This window comes from Rhineura floridana, chromosome 22, assembly GCF_030035675.1.
Source record: "Rhineura floridana isolate rRhiFlo1 chromosome 22, rRhiFlo1.hap2, whole genome shotgun sequence".
Classification (NCBI taxonomy): Eukaryota; Metazoa; Chordata; class Lepidosauria; order Squamata; family Rhineuridae; genus Rhineura; species Rhineura floridana.
The window spans coordinates 18086570-18109532 of record NC_084501.1 but is presented as its reverse complement, the minus strand read 5'-3'; the positions used below and the strand labels follow the sequence as shown (position 1 = coordinate 18109532).

At 48.2% G+C, this 22963-nt stretch overlaps 2 protein-coding genes across 3 annotated transcripts in view; one reads left to right on the top strand and one right to left on the bottom strand.

Annotated features, from left to right (window-relative positions):
• Positions 1–22963, top strand: part of DPM3 (dolichyl-phosphate mannosyltransferase subunit 3, regulatory) — a 73262-nt gene that overhangs the window by 29896 nt on the left and 20403 nt on the right. The gene's annotated exons all lie outside the window — the stretch shown is intronic.
• Positions 8209–22404, bottom strand: EFNA1 (ephrin A1). The gene is made up of 5 exons (XM_061606323.1): positions 22065–22404; positions 13055–13350; positions 12755–12820; positions 11272–11322; positions 8209–9396 (listed from the first exon to the last, which is right to left on the bottom strand). Exons 1-5 carry the CDS (start codon positions 22166–22168, stop codon positions 9281–9283), a joined length of 633 nt encoding a protein of 210 aa, XP_061462307.1. The 5' UTR covers positions 22169–22404; the 3' UTR covers positions 8209–9280.

Genomic DNA, 22963 nt, shown 5'->3' with positions numbered 1-22963 from the left:
AAATTCAGACGTACCTTCATGATAGTCACAGCCACCACCCCCTTTTTTTTGCTGCTGGGTTGAGAATGAGATCCTTGTTCATGCCTTCTCCCATAACAACAGACATTCCTAGGAGCCAATAAGCATGAAAGGAGAAAGTGTTAGCTACTGAAAAGAGTCTTCTCAGTAGTTGACTCACCTCCTTTCTCTCTGATTGGCTCCAATTGGCCAGAAAGGCCAAGGAAGCATGTTAGAAGACTCCTCCCAGTGGCTAACACACTCCCTTTTTATGCTGATTGGCCCATCGGATGTTGGCGGCATAGGGACCCTGCTGGGACCTTGTTCCCAAAAAAGTAAGGGGTCTAGGACCTCCCGAGACCTCAGACTGCACCGCTGCATTTAAAGCAATGTCTTGCCACTTTAAACAGTCATGGCTTCCCCCAAAGAATCCTGGGAACCTGTAGCATGTTAAGAGGGCTGAGTGGTGTTAGGAGACCCCTGTTCTCCTCACAGATTTCCCATTCCCAGAGTGGTTTAACAATCAGTTCCTCTACCCAGGGAACTCTGGGAAGGTAGCTCCATGCTTGCGGGATGTTTATACATCTTCCCATTCATCATTCGTTCATCCCACACTTTTTGGCGCATTCCCCCGCCCCGTTGTTTTCCTACCTGAAAAAAGACTATGTTTTGCTTTTTTTTTTTACAGTAGATTTCTCGCACTAGGGTGGCAAAATGCATGAATCCATTTTAATAGTGCAAACCTCCATGCTCAGTGTGTGCTTGAATTCCTCCTGGAGAATAACAGCAGCTTGGGGTCCACCTTAAAGAATCCCAAATGTTGTAAGTAAGGATGGGCAAATCTGTCTCTCACTTTTCCAGTGGTATGTTCTACACATTTCCGCATTCATCCTCATTTTAGTGCAAATTTTCCTAATATGTGCAGTTTTGCCTCATTTTTGCAAGCAGTTTCCCCTTATAATGTGCTTTTTGAATGTTATTTTAGCTATAGAACTTTACCCCAGTACGTGCATTCGTACACATTACCTGCCTGGAGAAGTGCATTGCAAAATGCGGGGAAGTGCAAAATTTCAAAGGATGGCTGCGTTTCGGTTCACATATTGTTTTGAAAAGTGCGAATGAGGTAGGCTTGCCTTTAAACGTGAACCGAGTTGGATCTCTCCTCCATTTCTAATTATAACCTTCCTTCATAGAGGAATTGTTCCAGCTCCTTGATCATTTTCGTTCCCCTTTTCTTGGAAATTATCATCAGAGGGGGGAAAACACCCTCTTACCCCCGCAGCCCTGCAATCTTGCATAATTTTATAAGCCGCTATGATAAAGTCCCAATCTCATCTATTCCCCTGCCTCTCCAACAACCAGCATCTCCCTGACTTGAGAATAGACTCTCACAGCCTTGCCATTCTGCTAATGAATTTTCAAGGTCTGAATAATTTAGCATTTGCAAATGGCTGGGCCAAGGCGTCAGAAACGGATAAAAAACGCATAAAAGTCACAATAACATGGATCATGGGGGGGGGGGGGGAGTGCATTCTGAAGTGTCAAAAAAACGAATGAATTTGAAGCACATATTTTTAAAAAATTCTTGGGGGATGCTATTCCAGCTCCAGCCTCTCCCCACCACCAAAGGATGTGTATATCTACTTTTTATTCACCAAAAAAACACAACATGGGAGGAAAAACTGCAGTTAGCTATGCTCAGAGGTGCAGTTGTCTGGGATCTGAAGGGGTCTTAGACCCCTTACTTTTTTGGTAGCGTTTGGTAACCCTATGTCTCCAGCACCCTATGAGCCAATCAGCATGAAAAGGGAGTGCGTTAGCCATTGAGCAGAGTCTTCTAACATGCTTCCTTGTCCTTTCCTGCTGATTGGAGCCAAGCAGCGTGAAGGGAGGTGAGTCAGCCACTAAGAAGACTCTTCTCAGTAGCTAAGAATCTTCCCTTTCATGCTGATTGGCTTCTAGGGACGTCTGTTGTTGTGGGGGAAGGCATTAACAAGGATCTCATTCTCAACCAAGCAAAAGGAAAAGGAGGGGCGTGGCTGTGATTATCATGAAGGGACTCTGTACTTCTGAATTTGCCACTACAGTACAGGCTATGCCGGATCTGTTAGAAGACAGTCTAAAAACACTTATATGTTTTTAAGCTGTGTTTTAGAATATTTTTAGCTGCGTTTTGTTATATTTTAAGCTGCGTTTTAGAATGTTTTTAATTGTAGTTGTGTTTTTGGAATGTTTGAAACTGGTTTTTTCTTCTTTACATTTGCCACCCTGCGCTCCTTTGAGAGAAAGGGCGGGAATATAAATTCAGTAAATAATAATAACCACCACCATCAGGGGGATGGAGCAAGGAAGTGCCTGGTAACCCAAATCTGGGCATCAGCCAAACCCCCACACACGCCGCCGCGTCTGCCCCTCTCAGCTAGATGATATTTATGCTGAGGACAGGCCACGTTATTATCATCAGCTTGCTGGTTAGGCCAGGGCTGGGACTGAACTGGCTCAGAGCCAGCATACTGTGGGAGCCAAAAGGTCTACAAGCTGGAGAAACAGCTACGGCAACATTTTTTTCAGAAAGAAAAACTCAAAAATCTTTTGGCTCTTATTTTTGTGTGCGTGTGTGGTAGTGGCAGATGACAGCTGAGGAGGAACATCACAGAGATTTATAATATCATCTCTGTAGAGAGGGTCCCTACCTTTATGACCCACTTGTAGGATCTCTCAGGGTGATCTGTTATTATTCATTATTCATTGAATTTATATCCCACCCTTCCTCCTGTAGGAGCCCAGGGCAGCAAAGAGCTCAACAAAAACAGCTGAAATTGCATTCTAAAAACAGTTCAGAACATTCTAAAACACAGTTCCAGTTAAAAACGTGGACTTCGTGAGCTGTTCAGCATGTTTGGTGTGTCATCCAACAAGGCACCTCTTGTGACCTTAAAACTGATTTTTAAAATTTATTATGGCCAGTGCCAAACATACTGGGATCCCCATCAAATTTCCCTTTTCTAGCAGACTCCAGCAACGTGGGCTGGATCATCTTGCAAAGCACCCAACACTGCCCCGCTTCATCAAGGGAGGATGTTGACGGAAGAGCGGCCATCTTGGTACACAAGAAAGGCCAGCCTGCAGTTGCTCAACCATGCTTTCACACAGCCGCTTGCAACACACAGGCAACAGTTGCCCGAGGGCTGGAAAATAAGACACATCAGGGCAGCTACGGAACTATGACAGTGGAAAGAGAGGATCTTTCAGTGTGAGAGAGTGGCATGTTACCTAGCAGTATCTTATTTTATTGTGACCCGTACCGGTTATAAGAACATCGAAAGCTGCCTTATAGCGTGGCAGGCCATTGGTCCATTAAGCTCAATAGAGTCAACACCAACTGGCAGCAGATCGCCAAGGTTTCCGGCAAGGAGTCTTTCCCAGCTCTATCCGGAGATGCCAGGGATTGGACCTGGGACCTCCTGCATGTGCAGCATGTGTGCTGCCACTGAGATATGTCCCTTCCCCTAGAAATAAAGATGCTAGTCCTCATGGTTCTGAACAAAGGGCTGGTTTTAAATAGGAACATCGGAAGCTGCCTCACGCCAAATCAGACCATTGCTACATCTTAGCTAAGTACTGTCTCCGCTGACTAGCAGGGACAGTCCAGGGTTTCAGACAGGGGACCTTCCCAGCTCTGGACCTGGGACTGTCGCCATGCAAAAACAGATGCTGTAAGCCCACTGAGCGTTGGTCCTTTCCAATTGCAGGCATGTATGGAAATTGTACGCCACAATTCTAGCTTTAACGGAGAACTATTCATTTCCAGAGAGTCTTGAGTCAAGAGTTTGATTTATTTTCCGCTGCAAAGCTCAACATTGCCTGGATCCCACCTATCTGGACTGTTCAATATGTCACCAAACCAAAAGAAAGGGATGTAATGAAGCGTGATAACGAAGAGTGCACAGGAGATCTTGTTTTCAGATTGGAACTATGGGCAGGAGAGGGTTTAACGGAGCCAGGAGTATTGCTGGGGAATGCCTTAATTGTCCCAGCAAAGTTGCCAAGCACATTTCATTTTTGCTGGTTAGGGAACTGGGCTGATTGCATTCAAGAGCCGTCCCTTCTGAATAGCTGAGAAATACCTCTCCACCCAAGCTAAGGATGATGCAATTTAGGTGTCTGTGAAAATAACAAAGGGAGAGAGGCTGCAGCTTGATTTTGGGTGGGAGCCAGAAAACTCAGTTCCAGATATGGACAGGGAGGGGGGAAATTAGATTCGGTTGGCATTTAAAGGCAAGCTTACCTAATTCACACTTTCTGGAACTATACGCAGACCAAAACACAGCCATCCTTTGAAATTCGCTCAGATTTTGCAATGCAGTTCTTCCGCCAAGCAATGTGTACAAATATATATATAAAGTAAACTGTGCATATAAATGCAGATATTAGTACAAACATACAAAAATGCATTTGGATGTTCTAAGTATTTTTACTATTGAATTTTGAATTGTTGAAACCCACCCTGGGACCTGCTGCTGAAGGGCAGCTAATAAAAAAATGCAATAATAGTTATTATATTACGGAAGATTGCCTTGCAAAAATGTGTGTTAGGCAAAATTGCATGTAAAAAGGTGCATATTAGGAGAAATTCACACCACAATGCTAACAAATTTGCATGAGAAGTTTTTTTAAAAAAATCACTAAGTGATGTGGAAAATTGAATTTAAGAATGAAAAACGGAAACTGACAGATTTGCCTGCCCTTACTGCCACACTGTTTGTTTATTGAGCATTCATTGTGATTTGTTTGCACGAAGTTTACGGAGAGATTAGACAACTTTCAGCTGTTTATTGAGCATTCGTTTCGATTGTTTGCAAGGAGGTTGCGCAACATTTCATCAAGCACTCCGATCCTCTCCCGTGAATTTCCCCACCACTTTCCTTATCAAAACAGTCAGGGTTTGTTGGCAAGGCTGCCAACTCAAGTCTTAATTGCGCAACCCACATTTGCCAGTATACAATTGAATCTCAGCCGAAAACAGCAACTGTCTGGAAACGACCAGCCTAAGACACAGACTCAGACTGCCAAGTTTGGCTTACAGAAACCAAACTCAACAGGAAGTAGATCAGGGTTGACTGGGAGATCACGGGGGTGACTGGCAAACATTGGGCTACAGCAAACAAAATCAGGCTATTGAAATCAACAGGCTTGACGAACTTAGGTCAGTTGATTTCAGTGGGTCTGCACCTGTACAAATGTTTGTGTAAAAAAGTATATGCTTGTTGATGTGCAGGGCTCAAGTACTGCGTAGACACAGATTACACACTCATCAAACTCTACCTGCAAATAAATAAATAAAATAAAATGACGTGTACACAGATTGGATGCAACGTTTGAACATCCCTAATACTATAGCTTCACAGCAGGATATCCATCCAGTGACAGAGAGTCATATCTATTAAAATGTCATCTATAATGGATGTTAAACTTTAAAAATAATTGATCCAGCTGCCGCAGTTTTAGTGTTTTTATTTTTTATAATTGGCTGCTGTTTTTCACATATTTGTGCTGGTTTAACTGCTGATGTTATCACAACTGTTGTTGGTTTTATAGCAGGTGGTTTTAATAGGTTGGTTGACTTTTAGGTTTTTATTTATTTAATTAATTTATTCATTTATATCCCACCCTTCCTCCTAGTAGGAGCTCAGGGCAGCAAACCAAAACACTCCAAAGCATCATAAAAACAGACTTAATATATTAAAACAAAGCATCTTTTAAAAATCTTAAAACATCCTTTTTAAAGCCATCTTAAAAAGCAATTCCAATTTTAAAAAATGTCACAAGCCACCTTGGAAAGTTTATTGATAGATATACTGCTTAACCATAAAGATGGTTTCTAAGCAGGTTACATGTGTAAAATGTACAGAAACCCTTACAGGTTTGAAAGTCCTGAAAAAACAAAGACAATTTTTTAAGCGTAATCCCACTAGTAGGCAACGTAAACATATGTGATATTGAGCTGAAGTTATTGGACTAGGACCTTGAAGAATAGGGTTTAAATCCCCACTCGGCCATGAAACTCACTGGGGGACTTTGGGGGCCAGTCACAGTCTCTCAGCCTACCTCGCAGGGCTGTTGTGAGGGTAAACCAGGGAGGCGGAAAACCATGTACATCACCTTGAGCTCTTTGGAGGAAAGGTGGGGTGTAAATGTAATAATAAATAAAACAACCGTCAAGGTACCCAAAACATATGGGGTGCTGTGATCTGGCAAGATTCTGAGTTTGAACTCTTTAGGATTTTAAGTCAAAATTAGGAAGCAGACTGAGGCCTTTAGCCTCTTTAATACATTCTCTTTTCTGGAGAAAGCAAGCCTAGAGGCATGTCAATATACAGAATCTACTCTCCTTCACCCCATTGCCCTTTTCGCTAGTTCCCCCTCCTACCCCTCCCTGCAATTTTCCTCCCTTTGCAGTGACACTTAATTAATTAGCTAATGAAAAAAAAAAACCCTGGGCAGGGCAGCAAAGGTCAACAGCTCAACCTCGCAGGGCCTCATCACGGGGAAGGCGGTGGCAATGTTACAGGGCAGCTAGAGAGTAATATAGGGTGCAGTTGCGGCAGCCAGGCAAAATATTCCACTTTTTAAAAGTTCCAGCCGCCCCTGTTTACCATCTTTATTTTTATTTTGAGGGGGAAATGCCTCTTTTTAAAAAATGATGCCACGTGTATCCTACAGACAAGGACAGGAGCGGCGAATCTGAGGCACATGGGCCAAATGTGGCCCTCCAAGCCTCTGTCTGGCCCTCTGGACCCTTGCCAGCCCACACCCCTCGCCAGAGCTTGGAAAAGTTACTTTTTTTGAACTACAACTCCCATCAGCCCAATCCAGTGGCCATGCTGGCTGGGGCCGATGGGAGTTGTAGTTCAAAAAAGTAACTTTTCCAAGCTCTGCCCCTTGCCAGGCTACACCCCTCACCCTCCTCGATATAGCTTACTACTAACAGGCTTCAGTACTTACACTCGGCCTTGCCGGATCAGGTCCTATCAGATCAACCTGCTTTTAAACTTTTATCTACTTGAAAGCTGACATATTTGGGGGGTTAATGTTGAGGGGGTACAAATCCTTTCCACCATGCCGATTCAACCCCCCCCAAGCACTACCGCTTTAATAAAAAAAAATCCGCGCTCCCTCTTCTAGCGTGCTTTAAAAGCACAAACAAACGTTAAAAACAGGAGTCACAAGTTCAGGTTACAAATCATCCATCTCAGCCCCGTCTCGACCCGTGAAATAAGCCGCTCCCTGATGCTATGGAGATACAGGAAAGGAATTTGATTCCAGCTCACAAGACAAAACAAAACACACAAGAAAACAGTGACCCCCCCCCTGCACACACACACACAACCACAAACCCAGCTTTTGACACAGACTACAGTAGGAGCCATTGTGGTTCTGCTGAGTAACGCAACCTGTCTGGGCTGGGCCACTTTCCCTGACTCCCAATGCACCACAACAGCAAAACAGACAAGCCGGCAACCACCAGACAAATTGTGGCCATGACTCGGGCCCATCCGATAAAGCTCTCCTGCTGCTGCCTCAAAAACCCTGACCTCGACAAACCAATTACATTTTGCACATTTCTGGAGGTTTCCCTGAAAAGTCTGTGGCAGAGAATGGCTGCGATTGTCCTTCCCAGGAACATAGGAGGCTGCCTTCTAGTGAAGCAAACCGTTGGTCCGTCTAGCTCAGTACTGTCTACACTGACCGGCAGCAGCTCTCCATGGTTTCAGGCAGAAAATGCCCACTCTCGGGCTGCCACCCTCTGAACTTCTGGGGGTGGTGGATCTATCAAGAGGATCTTTGAGGTGGGTTTTTTTAGATATTCGAAGTCTAAGTTGGGGCTCCGCTCATCAGGCTGTTTCTTGCCCATCCCAGAAAGCACCTCAAGTGGCACTAGGGACCACTCCACCTCCCAGGCCCTGCCTCTCGATATATCAGTCACCTCACTTCACACACTCCCACCCTACATCCAAAGTGCAACTTCACAGGCAGCACATCAGTTCCTGCAGCAAAGCACAGAGGCAAACACAGCGAGGTTCATTTTGAGTTATTTATTCGGTATAAAAAAATATTCCAGCCGTAAAAAGCTTTACAAACTATCTCCTCTTCCCCCCGCCCTCCCCCCCAATTTTTAAAATGTCTGTGCTGTCCGTTCATTCTCTGTCCTTGCAATGCATTTTCATTACGGGCCAAACTGTGCATTGCCTTGTCCTCAACTGATTGTCTTATCTCACACACGTAAGATCCTGCCATGCTTGGAAGGGACAGGTTAAGTGGTTGCACATACACACACCCAGCACCGGAAGGGAAACCTGGATGAGACCAAGCTGATGAGCAGAGAGCAACTTGGAAGGCTCCAGACTCATCTCGGGAAGACCGCTGAAGGATTAAGGATACTTTTTAGCTCTCTGCAGCTAAATGGAACTTCCTCGGGTAGAGGCAGTATACCAGAAGCTGGGGGGGGGGGGAAATAAACAACAAAAGTTGGAGTGGTAGTGCCTTCACACAACCATTCACCACAGCTGGAAGCACAATGTCGAACTAGATGGCCCTTGCTTTGATCCAATGGGGTTACATGCCTTCAAGGGCCCGTTTGAAATGGACGGGCTTCCAGTTTGCTCTTTTGGAGGTTCAAGGCAGATATCCTCCCCCTTTGGCTAAAGTTCAGGGCAAGAGGAGTCATCATAAAAGGGTACACAAGCTAGGGGATTTGCCCCCGCAAAAAAAATAAAATCCAGGGCCTGCCTGTCCTATAAATTATCCACACTGTACAGAGTCCCAAGGTAGCTGGGTGGGTCCAGTATTTTGCTGAGCACAGCACCATCGCAGAGTCCAAAAGTTCCACCAACGGGGCCCGTTCTATCCAAGCGTCTCTGCCCGCAGGATACTCAGTGCCACAACCCTCGCGGCCAGGATGGATCCATCCAGCGAGCCCCGTTCTTCCCCAGAAAGCCAGGCAGAGCCCCCATCTAGTCCACTGGGGGGATTACCTGCCCACGGGGACCACCGTTCGCATTACCTCAAAGGGTACAGCCTCTCACCAGTCCCCGTGCCACGTCCCTTGCAGTGCAAACAGCTACCAACAATTTGATCTGGACACTCAGCTGACTAATACTGACAGGTACACCGCTCCTTGCGGAGGAGTCGTGAGGGCACAGTGGCTCGCCTGCCTTGCACCACAGCGATGGCGGGGCACGACAAGCTCGCTCACAGCTCAAGCTGGGGGAATCGGGCTCTGTCACGGTCCCCGGGGTGTCAGTAACAGCAGGAGGAGGCTGACAAAGGTGAAGGGGCTGCAGGGACGGGGGGCCGAATTCTGCCCCACGCTGCGCAACATCGTGACATCTGGGTCATCTGGAAAGGAAAAAGACAGAGACAATAGAAAAGGGTCTCATTACCAATGGGGATACCGAGTCAGACCATTGATCCATCAAGCTCAATACTGTCTACATGGACTGGCAGGTGTCTCTCCCAGCCCTACCCAGAGGTGATGGGAATCGAACTTGGGACCTCCCGCATGTAGAAGCAGGGCTGTGGAGTCGGTACGCCAAACCTTCGACTCCGACTCCTCTATTTTTCTACTGTCCGACTCCGACTCCACCCAAAATTGCTTCCGACTCCACAGCCCTGGAAAGCGCTGTAAATGTCTTTTTAAATTGGAAGCTCTCATAGGAGCATTTTTATCGCTGCCTGAATATGCGCTGATCTTGGCATCACAGCATTTGTCTTCATCTGGGTCCTGTGTCATGCACTGACACACAAAATGTTTTCCATCCTGAGTTATGGTGAAATGCTCAACTACAGCTGACTTCATGGGAAGCTTCTTTGACATGTTGAATTTATATTTTAAAAAATTTGTCAATCAAAATTTAGTCAGAACATTTCTACCGACTCAGACTCCACCCAAAATTGCTTCCGACTCCGACTCCACAGCCTTGTGTAGAAGGCTGTGGCCCAAACCCACTGCAATCATTTGAGAGTGAGGATGGGCAAACCTTTTATAGTTTCTCTCCATTTCTCATTTTTCCAACCTTAAATTCATTTCTCCACCAGACAGCGAATTTTTTAGAAACTTGTCCTCCTCAGGCAAATTTATCTGCATTTCAGTGCACATTTAGCGCACACCTTTTTCTATGCATTTTCTCCTAGCCAACCCATTCTGCAAGGCAGTCTCCCTTAATATCACGTATTTTGTATGCATCTATGCATTTTTATGCATGCCTGACCATAATACTATGCATTTTTTGTACATATTACTCGGCTGAAGAACTGCATTGCAAAATGCGGAGAATTTTTTTTGAACAAGTCTTCATGAAAATTCATCAGCATTCTAGCACAATTTTTTTCCTAATATTTTATTTATTGGATTTATTAGTCGCCCACCTGGGAGGATATCCAACCACTCTGGGCGACGTACAATCAGAAGTATAAAATTACAATGAACAATAGACATAAAGACATTAATACATTAAAATCACCACCAATAACTGCACCATTGGTGTAATATACACCGTTTTCGACGCAATTTTGCCTAAACTCCTTTTTTGCAAGGAATAGCCCCTAATATAATGCATTACTGTATGTTATGTTCACTAACACATGCATTTTCATGCACACTTTACCCTAATCTGTGCATTTTTGTATACATCACTTGGCTTGAGAACGGCATTACAAAATGCGTGTGGATTCCAAAGGGTGGCTGCCTTTCAGTTCTCATGTGTCGGGAAGTGTGAATTAGGTAGGTTTGCCTTTAAATGCAAACTGATACAAATTTCTCCCCTGTCCATATTTGAGGCACACCAAATTTATCCCACTGAATTCCTTCCTTCCTGAATCCTTGGGGCCAGCGTCAGCTCCGGGATTTGGAGGGCCCTTGGACAAGACCCTGTCCATGATCCCCCCTATCCTGAGCGAGTCTACTTCCTCGCCTCCATTATCACCCCCTGCTCCTCTTCCCCATCACCCTTGCCACTAGCCTGCCAGGCAGAGCATGCCAACTAGCAAGCAGACACTGGCACTGATTGTTCCGCATCCCCACCACCCCTGTGGTCTGCACCAGAGTGAGAAGTGGGTGAACAAGGAGGTCACAACAGTGAGGACGGAGGAGTAGGAGCTCCAGAGAAGCTCTCGCTTATGGGCCCGTCGCCGGGGTGTGGGCTCTTTGCAGATGCCCAATTATGCCAATCCTGCTTGCAGCGCCTCCCTCCTAAAACACTCTAATGAACCTACCTGACTGAAGTCTCCCCTTCTGGGTGGGGCTGCGGCCAGGTGGTACTCGAGCTAAAAGTGAACAGAAATGAACAGTGAAGGCCAGACCCTCAGAACTCTCTGCAAGTCAGTCCCCAATCTTGGGCACGCAGCCCTCAAACCCAGTTTAAAATCGCAGCCTGCAGGCCCTGTTCTCCTAACCCGGGTGTGGGGAACCTTTGGCCCTCCCAACGTTGCTGAATGACAATGCCCATCATCCTTGGCCGTTGGCCGTGCGTGCTACGGCTGGCGGGGGTTGTCGTTCAGCAATATCGGGAGGTCTTAACCCAAGGCACAGATCCCCCCCATGTTTGTCAGCATTGTGGGGGTAATGCTACCGGCCTCCTTAAACAGGGATGTTGCAAAGATCGCTGGGAGAATATAAGCAAAGCGTTCTGAATAGCGACGTGGGCCGAACGTATTTATTAGTTTGAAAGCAGCAATGGGGAGGGGGCAGATTAAAACAGAGCAGCAGCCCTGGGGGAAGTGAATATAACTGTACCCCTCTCTCTTTCTCCCACATATATGCAGGCACCCCAACAAAAATATCACTGCCTATTGGCCGGGCTGATTGGCCGGGCTGATGGGAGCTGAAGGCCAACACCGCATGGAGGGCACCAGGTTGCAGAGCTTGGCTAATGGCAGATTCAGGAGGGGGGGAAGTTTGATTGGGGGAATGGCAATGAGGGGGAAAGGGTTAACCCCCTCCTCCCCCAGTCCTGCTGCTCTGATCCGCCTCACTCAGATAGCCTGAGATATGATAGCACTTTTCAAGTCCTTGAAAGGTTGCCACACAGAGGAGGGCCAGGAATTCTTCTCGATCGTCCCAGGGTGCAGGACACGGAATCGGGCTCAAGTTGCAGGACACCAGATTTTGGCTGAGCACCAGAAAAAACTTCCTGTTAGAGCGGTACGACAATGGGACCCATGACCTAGGAAGGTCGTGGGCTCTCCAACACTGGAGGCCTTCAAGAGGCAGCTGGACAGCCACCTGCTCGGGATGCTTGAACTTGGATTCCTGCATTGAGTGGGGGTTGGACTCGATGGCCTTATAGGCCCCTTCCAACTCTACGATTCTAAGCTTTCAATGCAGGGTTTGGGAGATCCAAGCACAGGTCCGATATGCCCTTTGGGAGGGGGGTCCTTGAGGTGAGAGAAAGAGAGAGATCTCAACAGTTAAATCCCTCTGCCCCCAGCCTCTGTGCCCTCCTGTGGGAACATTCAGAGAGAAGAGCCTGCTGGATCGGCCTGTCTAGCCTGGCATCCTGTTCTCACAGTGGCCAACCCGATGCCTTTTGGGGAAGCCTGCAAGAAGGACCCAAGGCGGCAGCAGGCTCCTCTGTTCCACACCTCGCATAAGTACATCTCCGCACGTGATCGTTAAAGACTCTTCCCTTTTCCATGAGCCCCCAAACAGGGGATTCCTTAAGCAGGTGGGCAGACAGTCAGCCACTAGTATACTCACCGCTTTTCCCGGCCACCATAACTTTTAATTTGAGGCAGGTGTCTCCGTGGCGATGGATAGGTTTTGCTAACGATAAGGAATCAAGAAAGATTTGGTTAGAACGAATGAAAGAGACAGCGGGCAATATCTTTGGGGAGGGGGAAGAGAGAATGTGCTTTAAAGGTCTAGTGTATTTGCAGCCTCGGGCTTCTTCCCCCTCCATCTGTAAAATGGGCTTAAATAGTGACCTTCCACCTTCTCCCAAATAACACGAGGGAAAATCTCAACGATAGCAAGGAGTTCTGCGCAAGGGGCACTCACAGATATAATAGTACTCGTGACCCTCCAGGAATTCTTTGCCCAGCGTGAAGGGCGTGAATCGCTGGAATTTCTCCGAGAAGCGTTCAGGGCCATGCAAGGCATCCGGCTTGTTGCACTCCCACCGGATCTGGTCTTTCGAACGCGGCTTGCAGGTCTCGTATTCCTCCTGCTCTACCAGGTATAACGTGTAGCGCTCCATGGCATGCGGGGGGACGCTGCTGTCCTCGTAGTGTGGGCAGATGATGTCCAGGTAGTCGTTCAGGTGCACTGCCACAGCGTAGTCATCCCACTGAAACCTGTGTCCAACGGAGGAAGGACAACGTTAGCGGTCAGGCAGCCCGTTAGAGCAATCAAACACCTTCATGTTCATAAGGACACCAGAAGGGCCCAGTGGCTGGATAGGGCCAGAGGGGGCCCATCTAGGCCAGCATCCAACCTCAGATGCCCCAGTAGGAAGTCCACAAGCAGGATCAGAGCGCAAGAGCTCCCCTCCCCTCCTGCGGCTTCCCGCAACTGGTATTCAGAAGAGCGCCCCTTCCGACTGTGGAAGCAGAGCACAGCCATCACGGGCAGTAGCCTGATCCTCCGTGAATTTGTCCAACCCTCTTTTAAAGCCATCCAAGTTGTGCTGTCGTGTCGAAATCCTTACAAACAACCCTGTAAGGCAGGAACCCTTTCGTACAAGGTTTGCAGGAGGGGGAGGGACAGGAAAATTGGACACCATGTTGAAATCGATGCTATTCCATCCCCCTGCCCCAAATAAAATAAAAGTGCAAGAAATCTCTAAGAAACCCTTACAAACAACCCTGTAAGGTAAGAACCCCTTTGCACAACCCTTCAGAAATCCCCCCCCCCAATTTGTACAGCACCATCACAGAGTGGGGGGAAAATATGAATATACTGCTATGTCAAAAAATTAAGTGAGGCTGCAGTCCAATACACATTTACCTGGAATTAAGCCCCATTGAACCCAATGGAACTTACTTCTGAATAGACATGGACTGCAGCCTATTCGAAGGAAAGAGGGGAGAAGACAGATTTTTTTAAAAAAAATGAAAATGATTGATTTGATTATTGGCAAAATAAGGCATGCTTTCCCACAAATTCCATGCACTTATTTTCATATGCTGCTAAATAGGAGCTTTTGCTAAGCTCTACCTGTATATCTTTGAAATGAATTTGATAGTCACAACATAATGGAATTAACAAAAAACACATTTAAACAAATTGCTTCCAGTGGTACAGCTGCACAGCCTCCCCTCCCACGCTTCTCTCCTCCCCAACAATGATTTGGCCTGGTTCTTAATTAAGGACTCTTATCTAATATCTGGGTTTTTAAATTGCATTTAAACAAGCCTATATACAATCCAGTCTTGTATTTAGGGGGCTGCTCCATCTCAAAAATGAAAGAACAAACTTCAGCCTGGCCATTTGCTAAACATTCAGCACTGTTAACAGAGCTTTCAAGTCTTCAAACCACGCTACATACATTATTCTGTCGATATCCTTACAAGAGCTCTGTACGGTAGGCCAGTATTATTTATTTATTTGTTGTATTTATATACCGCTCCATAGCCGAAGCTCTCTGGGCGATTTACAATAACTATTATACCCATACTGCAGGTGGGGGGGAGGAAGACTGAGGTCTACGGCCATCAAGTGAGCCCAGAGCAAACGAGACATTCGAACTTGTGACTTTTGAATTCGCAGCTCAGGTCACAATCCAGTATGTGCTTATTGGAGAGTAAGCCCCACTGGACTCACTTCCGAGGGTGAAACCTCCATTGATTATAGTGGGGCTTACTTCAGATTTGCTAGGCTTTGGGGTACATGTATTTTATTTATTTATTTATTATTTGATTTATATCCCACCCTTCCTCCCAGCAGGAGCCCAGGGCGGCAAACAAAAGCGCTAAAAACACTTTAAAACATCATAAGAACAGACCTTGAAATACATTAAAACAAAACAACTTTAAAAACATTTTTTAAAAAAGTTTTTAAAACATATTTAAAAAAAGCATTAAAAAACATATTGTTTAAACAAATACATATTAAAAACAATTCCAACACAGACGCAGGCTGGGATAGGTCTCAACTTAAATGTACAGGAACACAGAAAGCTGTCTTATACCGAGCTAGACCATCGAGCTCAGTACTGTCTGCCACTAACTGGCAGCAGCTCTCTAGGTTTTCAAGCAGGGAGCCTCTCCCAGCTCTGCCTGGAGATGCTGCGGACTGAACCTGGGATTTTCTGCACGCAAGGCAGACGCTAGACCACTTGAGCTATAAAAGTAAGGTTCCAGTCCTCATGGTTCTGGATAAAAGGCTAACTTAAACAGGAACGTAGGAACCTGCTTTACATCTAGCCAGAACGTCCGTCCATTTAGCTCAGTATCGTCTACACCAACCGGTAGCAGCTTCTCTAGGGTTTTCCAACCGCGGATATTCCCAGCCCTACCCCAGATATGAAAGGAATTGAACCAGGGGCTTTTTGCATGCAAAGCAGATGCTCTGCACCGAGCTGCAGCTCTTCCCCCCACCCAAACAAAGCAAGTTTCCAGTCCTCAAGGTTCTAAACAAAGGGCTGATTTAAACAGGAACAGAGGAGGCTGCCTTATGCAGAGTCCATTTAGCCGAGTGTTGTCCGAACTGATTGGGAGTGGCTTTCCACAGTTCCAGACACACACACAGTTTTGGGGGCAGCTGTGTCTCACCTCCAGGGCAGGCCCTGGAGGTTTGCTGGGCAGGCTCAGCTTGCCAGCGTGCGGGGCCAGGGTGGTGATTAAAGCTTTTAGCAAGCCAGCTGGGAAAAGGGACTCCTCCCCGAGCCATAAAAGCTCTGGGAATGAAGTGCTCCTTCAGAGAACTCGCCCACAAACCGGTTTGGCCACCCCGAGGAGGGTGGCAGGCTCCATGGCAAGAGCCAACAATTTAAAAAAACCACCTTACTGCGGACTTCAGGGCAGAGATAGCAGCGGGCCGGGTGGTAGGCGCCCCCCTGCCTGCCTCCCCTCAGGCCTGTCTCCTCGCCCCGGGGGGGGGGGACCCACACAGGAATCCTGGCCCCGCCATCAAAGGTTGCCCAGGGCCGGCGAGAGATCTGCAAGCAGCTGGCTTGCTGGTTGAAAAGTGACGCAATCTCTCAGCTGCAGAGTTTCACAAGGGCCCGGCTCACCATTGGAGGGATGGCAAGGCAGGGAGCCCTTAGAAAGAAACAGTGTCCAAAGACACAAGGTCCTGTTGGGGTGGGTTTCAAAGCTTTTTGTGGAGGGCTATGTGGGGGACCTGCAAAGGCCAGGCATTTAATCCTCACTGAGTAAAGTTCTGGAGGGCTAGCTAAAGTGATGGGAACGAGATTAGGGGCAGGGAACCTGTGATCCTCCAGATGTCGCCAGGCAGCAAACCTCTTCAGCCCTGACCATCGGCCATGCTGGCTGCCAGGGCTGATGGGAGTTGTGGGCCTAACTACATCTGGAGGGCCAGGGGCTCCCCATCCCTGCTGTAAGTGCTCTTAACATGTGATCCCTGATGGGCTGGGATGCTTTACACTGCTGCAAGTGTTCTTAATACGTTCCCTGATACGATGGGTGTCTAAAGCAACGGTGGGGAACCTGTGCCCCTCTGGATGTTGCCGGACTGCAACTCCCATCGACCGTGACCACTGGCCACGCTGGTGGCTGAGCCTGACGGGAGATGGACAACACCCAGAGGCTCCCCATCCTTCCTATAGACCAGCCTTCACCAACCTAGTGAACCTCCAGATGTGTCGAACTACAACTCCCATCATCGCTAGCTGGCACAGGCTGGTGAAGACAATTCAAGAGGGTGACAAAGCGGATGCTAGTCCGTGAAAGGCGATGCCATGATAAATCGGATAGTTCTTTAAATTGCCAGTAGACCAGGATTGGGGAACCTCCAACTCCCAGCAGCCCCAGCAAAGATGGCAAAGGTCAAAGATGACGCAAGCTGAAGCCCAGCAGCATCTAAAGGGCCACAGGCTCCTCACCTCTGCAACAGACACCGGACACATCCACACCCTACCATTTAAAGCCCATGGCTTCCCCCAAAGAATCCCGGGAATGGTTGTTTGTTGAAGGCGCTGGGAATTGTAGCTCTGTGACGGGCAAAACTACAGTTCCCAGGATTCTAAAGCTATGTGCTTTAAATTGGAGGGTGTGGACATGACTTCCTGACCCCCGGCCAACAGAAAGAGATTAAGGCATTCAAGAGGCAGCAGGACAGCCATCTGTCGGGAATGCTTTGATTTGGATCCGTGCATTGAGCAGGGGGTTGGACTAGATGGCCTTATAGGCCCCTTCAAACTCTACTATCCTATGATTCTAAGGCTCCCTCCCTTAGGAAGGAAACCGTTCAGACCCAGCTGCTTGGGGGTCTTCTCCAGAGGTGGCCACATCTGGCCTCGCAATCTCCTGTCTGAACTCTCACTGCGACCACAGCAACCGCCGCTTCACCACTGGGGCAAGAGCGGCACCTAAAAAACACCCTCCGCCGCTGAGCCCCGTCCCCAAAGGTCCCGGCAAAGAGGGTATCAGACTTCCCCATCTCTGATTCACTGGCCTTTAGTCACCTCCAAGCTAAACCTCCAATCACTGCATCCTTAGTGGAAAAAAAACACTTTTTACATATATATATATATATATATATATATATATATATATATATATATCAACAACATGTTGGTTTTAAAAAAGAGAGAGGAAGATTTCCTGCCCCCTGTGCCCTTGGCGCCTTCCCCTGGCTGCTCGCCAGCGCCTGGCGGGAAGGAAGGAGCCTCAAGGCCAGTAAGGGGGGCACACGGGGAAGGGACTGACCCTGGGAAAGGAAGGGCTGGCTGGCTAGCTGTGGCTTTGCCCTCCCGCCAGCTTTCTCCAGCTGACACAGCCGTGCAGAGGCCTTGCCAACAGCCAACACCCGCGCCACTTGCAAACTTTGCCCCCTTGGCAGCTCCAACCTGCTGTTCCGCTCCACCTGGCAGATTTTGGACACTGACCAAGGGAGAAAGAGGCTGATGGTATCTGCTGGGGGGGGGGAGAGTGTGCCATTTCATACCCCCACCCCAAATAAAATAAAAAGGCAACTCTGCAGACCACCCCATCCCGCTAAAGCAGCCTTGCCCAGCATGGCGTCTTCCAGATGTCACAAGACTCCAGTCCCCGTCAGCCAGAATGGCAAATTTCTACCAAGTCAGCCCCCCAGGGTCCACCTAGCTCAATATTGTCTACACTGATTGGCAGCAGCTCTCTAGGATTTCAAGGCAGGGGACTTTTCCAGCCCTACCTTAGAGATGCAGGGGGTCGAACCCGGGTCCTTCTGAGCACAAGGAAGATGGTCTACCACTGAGCCACGGCCCTTCACCGTAGCACCACACAGACATGCTTGTACAGATGTTTTTAAAGTTTGGTGTTTTTTTTTAAATGTTGTTTAAGATGTTTCGTTTTAATACAGTTTAAAGCCTTTTGTTTTTAAGATGTTTTTGGGCTCTTTTAATGTTTTTGTTTGCCGCCCTCTGCTCCTTCTGGGAGGAAAGGCGGGATATAAATTAATTAAATAATACATAAAATGTATTTTCTAAATCCCAAGGACCTCACCCCAGATATGCTCCTCTTCCCCGGGGCTAAAGAGCATCTGTTTTCAGTGCCAAGGCTCAGCTAGGAACACGGGATTATGAATAAACAAGGGTGCCTCTGCGCACATGCAGAGTGCAGTTCCCTCACCACTACGCACCTGTGGAGAATCCACTATACATTATCAATAAGGGTAAACAGAGAGTCCTCCTGGACAAGGCCAGTGGCCATCTAGTCCAGCCACCTGTTCTCATAGTGGCCAATGAGATGCCCTGATGGGAAGCCAGCAGGCAGGACCTGAACGCAACAGCAACTCTGCCTACTCTTGCTCCTCAGCAGCTGATATTTCAGAAAGATACTGTCTCCGACAGTGAAGGAAGCACATCACCATTGTGGCTTGTAGCCACTGGTAGCCTTATCCTTCATAAATTCTCTCTTAAGGCCCAACTCATCCACTATCCCACTTTTGGCAATAGCCAATTAAGACACTTCTGGGATGTCCACAAGCAGGGCGTCAGGGCAACAGCCCTCCCTCATTGCTGGCTCACCGCCTCAAGCAATTGCTCTCTCTCTCTCTCTGATATTCCAAAGTAGACTGCCTCTAGGCATGGGGGCCCCACTTACCCAACGGCACTGGTGTTTATGTCTTCCCCACCGCTTACAAAAACTCCGATTCAAGCAGTATCACACCCACCCAAGCTGGTTCCAAACACAGAGCAGACCAGAGGCCAGGGGGATGGGCACCACACACAAGCTGGAGTCGGCAAGCGGGGCGGAGGGGGAGGGAGAGGAAGGCCACCTGGAAAGGCCGGCCTTGAGATCTCCACAACAGGACACAGATGTCTGCGCTGTTTCTTACACAAGTGAATGAACAAAGGCACAAGCAATCTCTCCCCCCCTCCCTCTCCTCGCCACACACCTTGCCTTTCAGCTGGAAAACAACCTTCTCATGAGATTAACTCTTCTCTCCCCAGGAACCGAGGCCATGTCCAAGCTCCAGCTGGAATTGCCAAGGGCCTTGAAACAAAGGGATGATGGCAGGCTGATATTCAACAGGCAGGCCCAAGATGCCAGGAAGCCACTGTTGGATTTCAGCCTGACCTCCACAGCTTAAAAACACACACAAAGGAAAACGCTACTGAAGTTGGGACCCCCCCCAAGCAGCAGGGTCTCCCTGGGTCAGCTTGGAAATTTGGGAGGAGCAATTTGTCCCTCCCCAATCCATCTCGTGAGGTTCTCTATAGCAGGTGCGGGGAACCTGCAGCCCTCCAGATGTTGCTGGATTCCAGCACCCAGACCATTGGTCGCAGTGACTGCTAGGGCTGATGGGAGTTCAACAAACCTCTGAAGAGGCTCCCCGCCCCTGCTTTACACCACTGTAACTGCATTTAATATGCGATCCCCGATAGGTTGGGACATGTATCTAGGATAAGAGTGGAGAACCTGCAGCCCTCCAGTTGTTGCTGGACTCCAGCACCCATCACCACTGACCATTGGTTATGCTTGATGCTTGGAGTTCAAACATCTGAAGAGCCATAGGTCCACCACCTCTCCTTTACACCACTGCAATTGCATTATATATATGTGATCCCTGATTGGCTAGGACATTTGTCTAGCACAGAGGTGGCAATCCCCGTTCTAGAGCTTAGCGCCTCTTTAGCTACAGAGCAGGGATGGAAGAACCTTGTGCCCTCCAGGTGGTGCTGGACTGTACAGCTCCCATCAGCCCCCCAGCCAGCACAGCCAAAGGCCAGGGATGATGCTGAAAGTAAATATAAGAATATATGCACAAATACATCAGTATTCATCTTTTCCCTTCTTTCAATTAAAGTTAATAATTTGCCTTAAGTTTGCCCAAGTGATCTATTATTTAAATATATATCCCATATCCCCTAATAATACATATGGATCGATTGATTCTTGCACTTTATTGTTCCAATAACTAATAAACCTCCCATTTTCCCCACAAACTGTGATGCTGTTCCAACTTGTCACTGACTTTAAATACGTTATTAAATGTCTTGGGTATGCTCTCTCTGACATTTTGTATATAGCAATGAATTGTTTGTGCCACTGTAAGTAAAGATTTTTTTTTAAAAAATGCAGATAGGTAAGCTCTTTGGGGCAGAGAGTGTCTTTTTTCCTTTTTTGCACGGCGTGCATTTATACGCACACAACAATTGTAGTTGGTGTTACATAACTCATTCAAGCCACGCCATCCACTCCCAACAAGCTACAAACAGGATTCACATGTCCCCAACAGACGGAGAGGGAACGTTCCTCTTGCCATCTCAAATGGAGGGGGGGTAAGGAAAGGGTCCTTTCTGCTGGCACCGCCCAACTTTGATAGCAAGACGTCTCTGCCTCCTTTTCCCGATTCATCCTCTTGTCATGTTGCCCAGGTGTGGGCTGCGTGCCAATCTAAGGCCTACGTGTGAATGTTTACAAATTCCAGCTTTTAACTCTAACAACCTCCTCCTCCTCCTCTCCAGGATCTCCTCCCCTTTCAAAAAGAAATCCCATCATCCTAAGCAAACCTCGCTGCTTTAGAATTAGACCCTACTTTTGAGGCATGCGGGTCTGAGCTTGCAAGGGAGATCCGTGCCAAGGTAGCCAGCCCAGGGGTGGGCAGCCCTGTGTGGACTTTCCCCCAAAATCCAGGCACAAGGGACTAAACTAAGGGTGGTGGGAGGGGACAAAAAGTAATGGAACCCTTCTATGCCCAGCAGCTTTGAAATTCAGATTTAAAGGGCTAACAGTCCCTTTCCCATTAATCAGGGTTGTGACCAGGGCGGCGTGTCAAAGGCGGTCTCCTTCATAGGGAGACAGAGCTCTATTTCCATTCCCCCCCCACTGCAGCCAACAACCCCCCCAATCCACCACCTGGAAGGGGAAAGGATCTTTCCAGCTGCACTCTAGCAAAAACCAGCCCTCCGTGGCTGGGTGGCTGCTGACTGAAGGAAATTCGAGGTGAAATCCACCCTGTGTCCATTCCCCCCCAAATACCTTCACCCCAGGAAGTCTCTGCCCGCCCAGTTGCAAAAAAAAAAAAAAGTAGGGGGGAAGCACATCCATTTAAGCGTGGGACAGATCTTCCATTACTCTCTTTTAACAAAACACGGTGACATTACTGGGCAAGGCTGAGCGCACGTCGCGGGTGCAGGGCGCCTCTCCAAGAGATCCCTAACCCGGACTACCTTGTGAAGGTACCTGGTTGGAGACCGGGCTCTCCAAACTCCCCCCTCCTCCTCCTCCTCCTCACAGGGTGGGGCAGGAGCGCCCCCAAAGAACAGGGGATTTGGCCGCTACCCCCACCCCAAGAAGGGTCTTGGCTGGGCTTGGGGACGATAGGGACTTCCATTCCCCCGCTGCAGCCTCGACGAGGCGGGCGCGCAGGGTGCTTCTCCCCTGTTCCTCAAACTCACTTGGGGTTGGTGCTGTTCCAAAAGACGGTGTGCCGCTCTCCGGAGGCCACGCACAGCCCGCACCAGAGACCCACCAGCGGGGCCCACAGCAGCAGGACCTCCATTTGCACAATGCCTCAAAGGAAAAAAGCTGTTTGGCTTGTTTTGTTTGTTTTTGCTCAACGCAGCCTCGGTTCAGCGGCGCCTGCTCGACGGCGCGTACAAGCGCTCTCTCCGGCCACGCTCCGCCTTCGCTCCTGTCGCTCTCTGCCTCCTTCGGTATCTCTGAAACTGGGCGGAGTGCCCGAAGCGGAATTTTATATTCCGGGCAGGACGGGAGGCTGGGCTGCTGGTGACGAGAAGAAAGGGCGGGGCAAGGCGAGAACAACACTCGCCCTGGAGACTTTTTACGCGCGGGGAAAGAGCGGGGCCCGGCGCGGACACTACACCGCTGACAACAACAGCCACCGCCCTGCCCTTGGCCCTTGCATGTGGGTCAGAAAGCAAAAGCGCAGCTGCCAACTCTTGCTTTTTTCCTGGCACCTTTCCTGGACAGTTTTCGGGGACTGCTGAAGACGCACCGCTTTCCCCTGGCCTTTGCGACTTGAAATAAATGTACCTTTGCAGGACCCACCCTAGTCCTGCGATTGGAATTTGTTTGAATGGCTTTTACATTGAATTTTAGACTGTTGTAACCCGCCTTGGGAGCTGCTGGTGAGAGCTTTGTGCATACCATGGGCTGCGAAAAAGACCAAGAATTGGGTGTTAGAACAAATTAAACCAGAACTGTCACTAGAAGCTAAAATGATAGAACTGGGGTTATCCTACTTTGGACACATCATGAGAAGGCATGATTCACTAGAAAAGACAATAATGCTGGAAAAACAGAAGGAAGTAGATAAAGAGGAAGGCCAAACAAG

What these genes read in the sequence shown, in the direction of transcription:
- EFNA1 (XM_061606323.1), bottom strand. Translation starts at nt 22,168, where the DNA reads ATGGAGGTCCTGCTGCTGTGGGCCCCGCTGGTGGGTCTCTGGTGCGGG. An exon ending in TATGGTGGCCGGGAAAAGCG is followed by an intron (nt 11,323 to 12,754) that starts GTGAGTATACTA and finishes GTTCACTTTTAG; the next exon opens with CTCGAGTACCACCTGGCCGC. An exon ending in GAAGGGGAGACTTCAGTCAG is followed by an intron (nt 9,397 to 11,271) that starts GTAGGTTCATTA and finishes TTTCCTTTCCAG; the next exon opens with ATGACCCAGATGTCACGATG.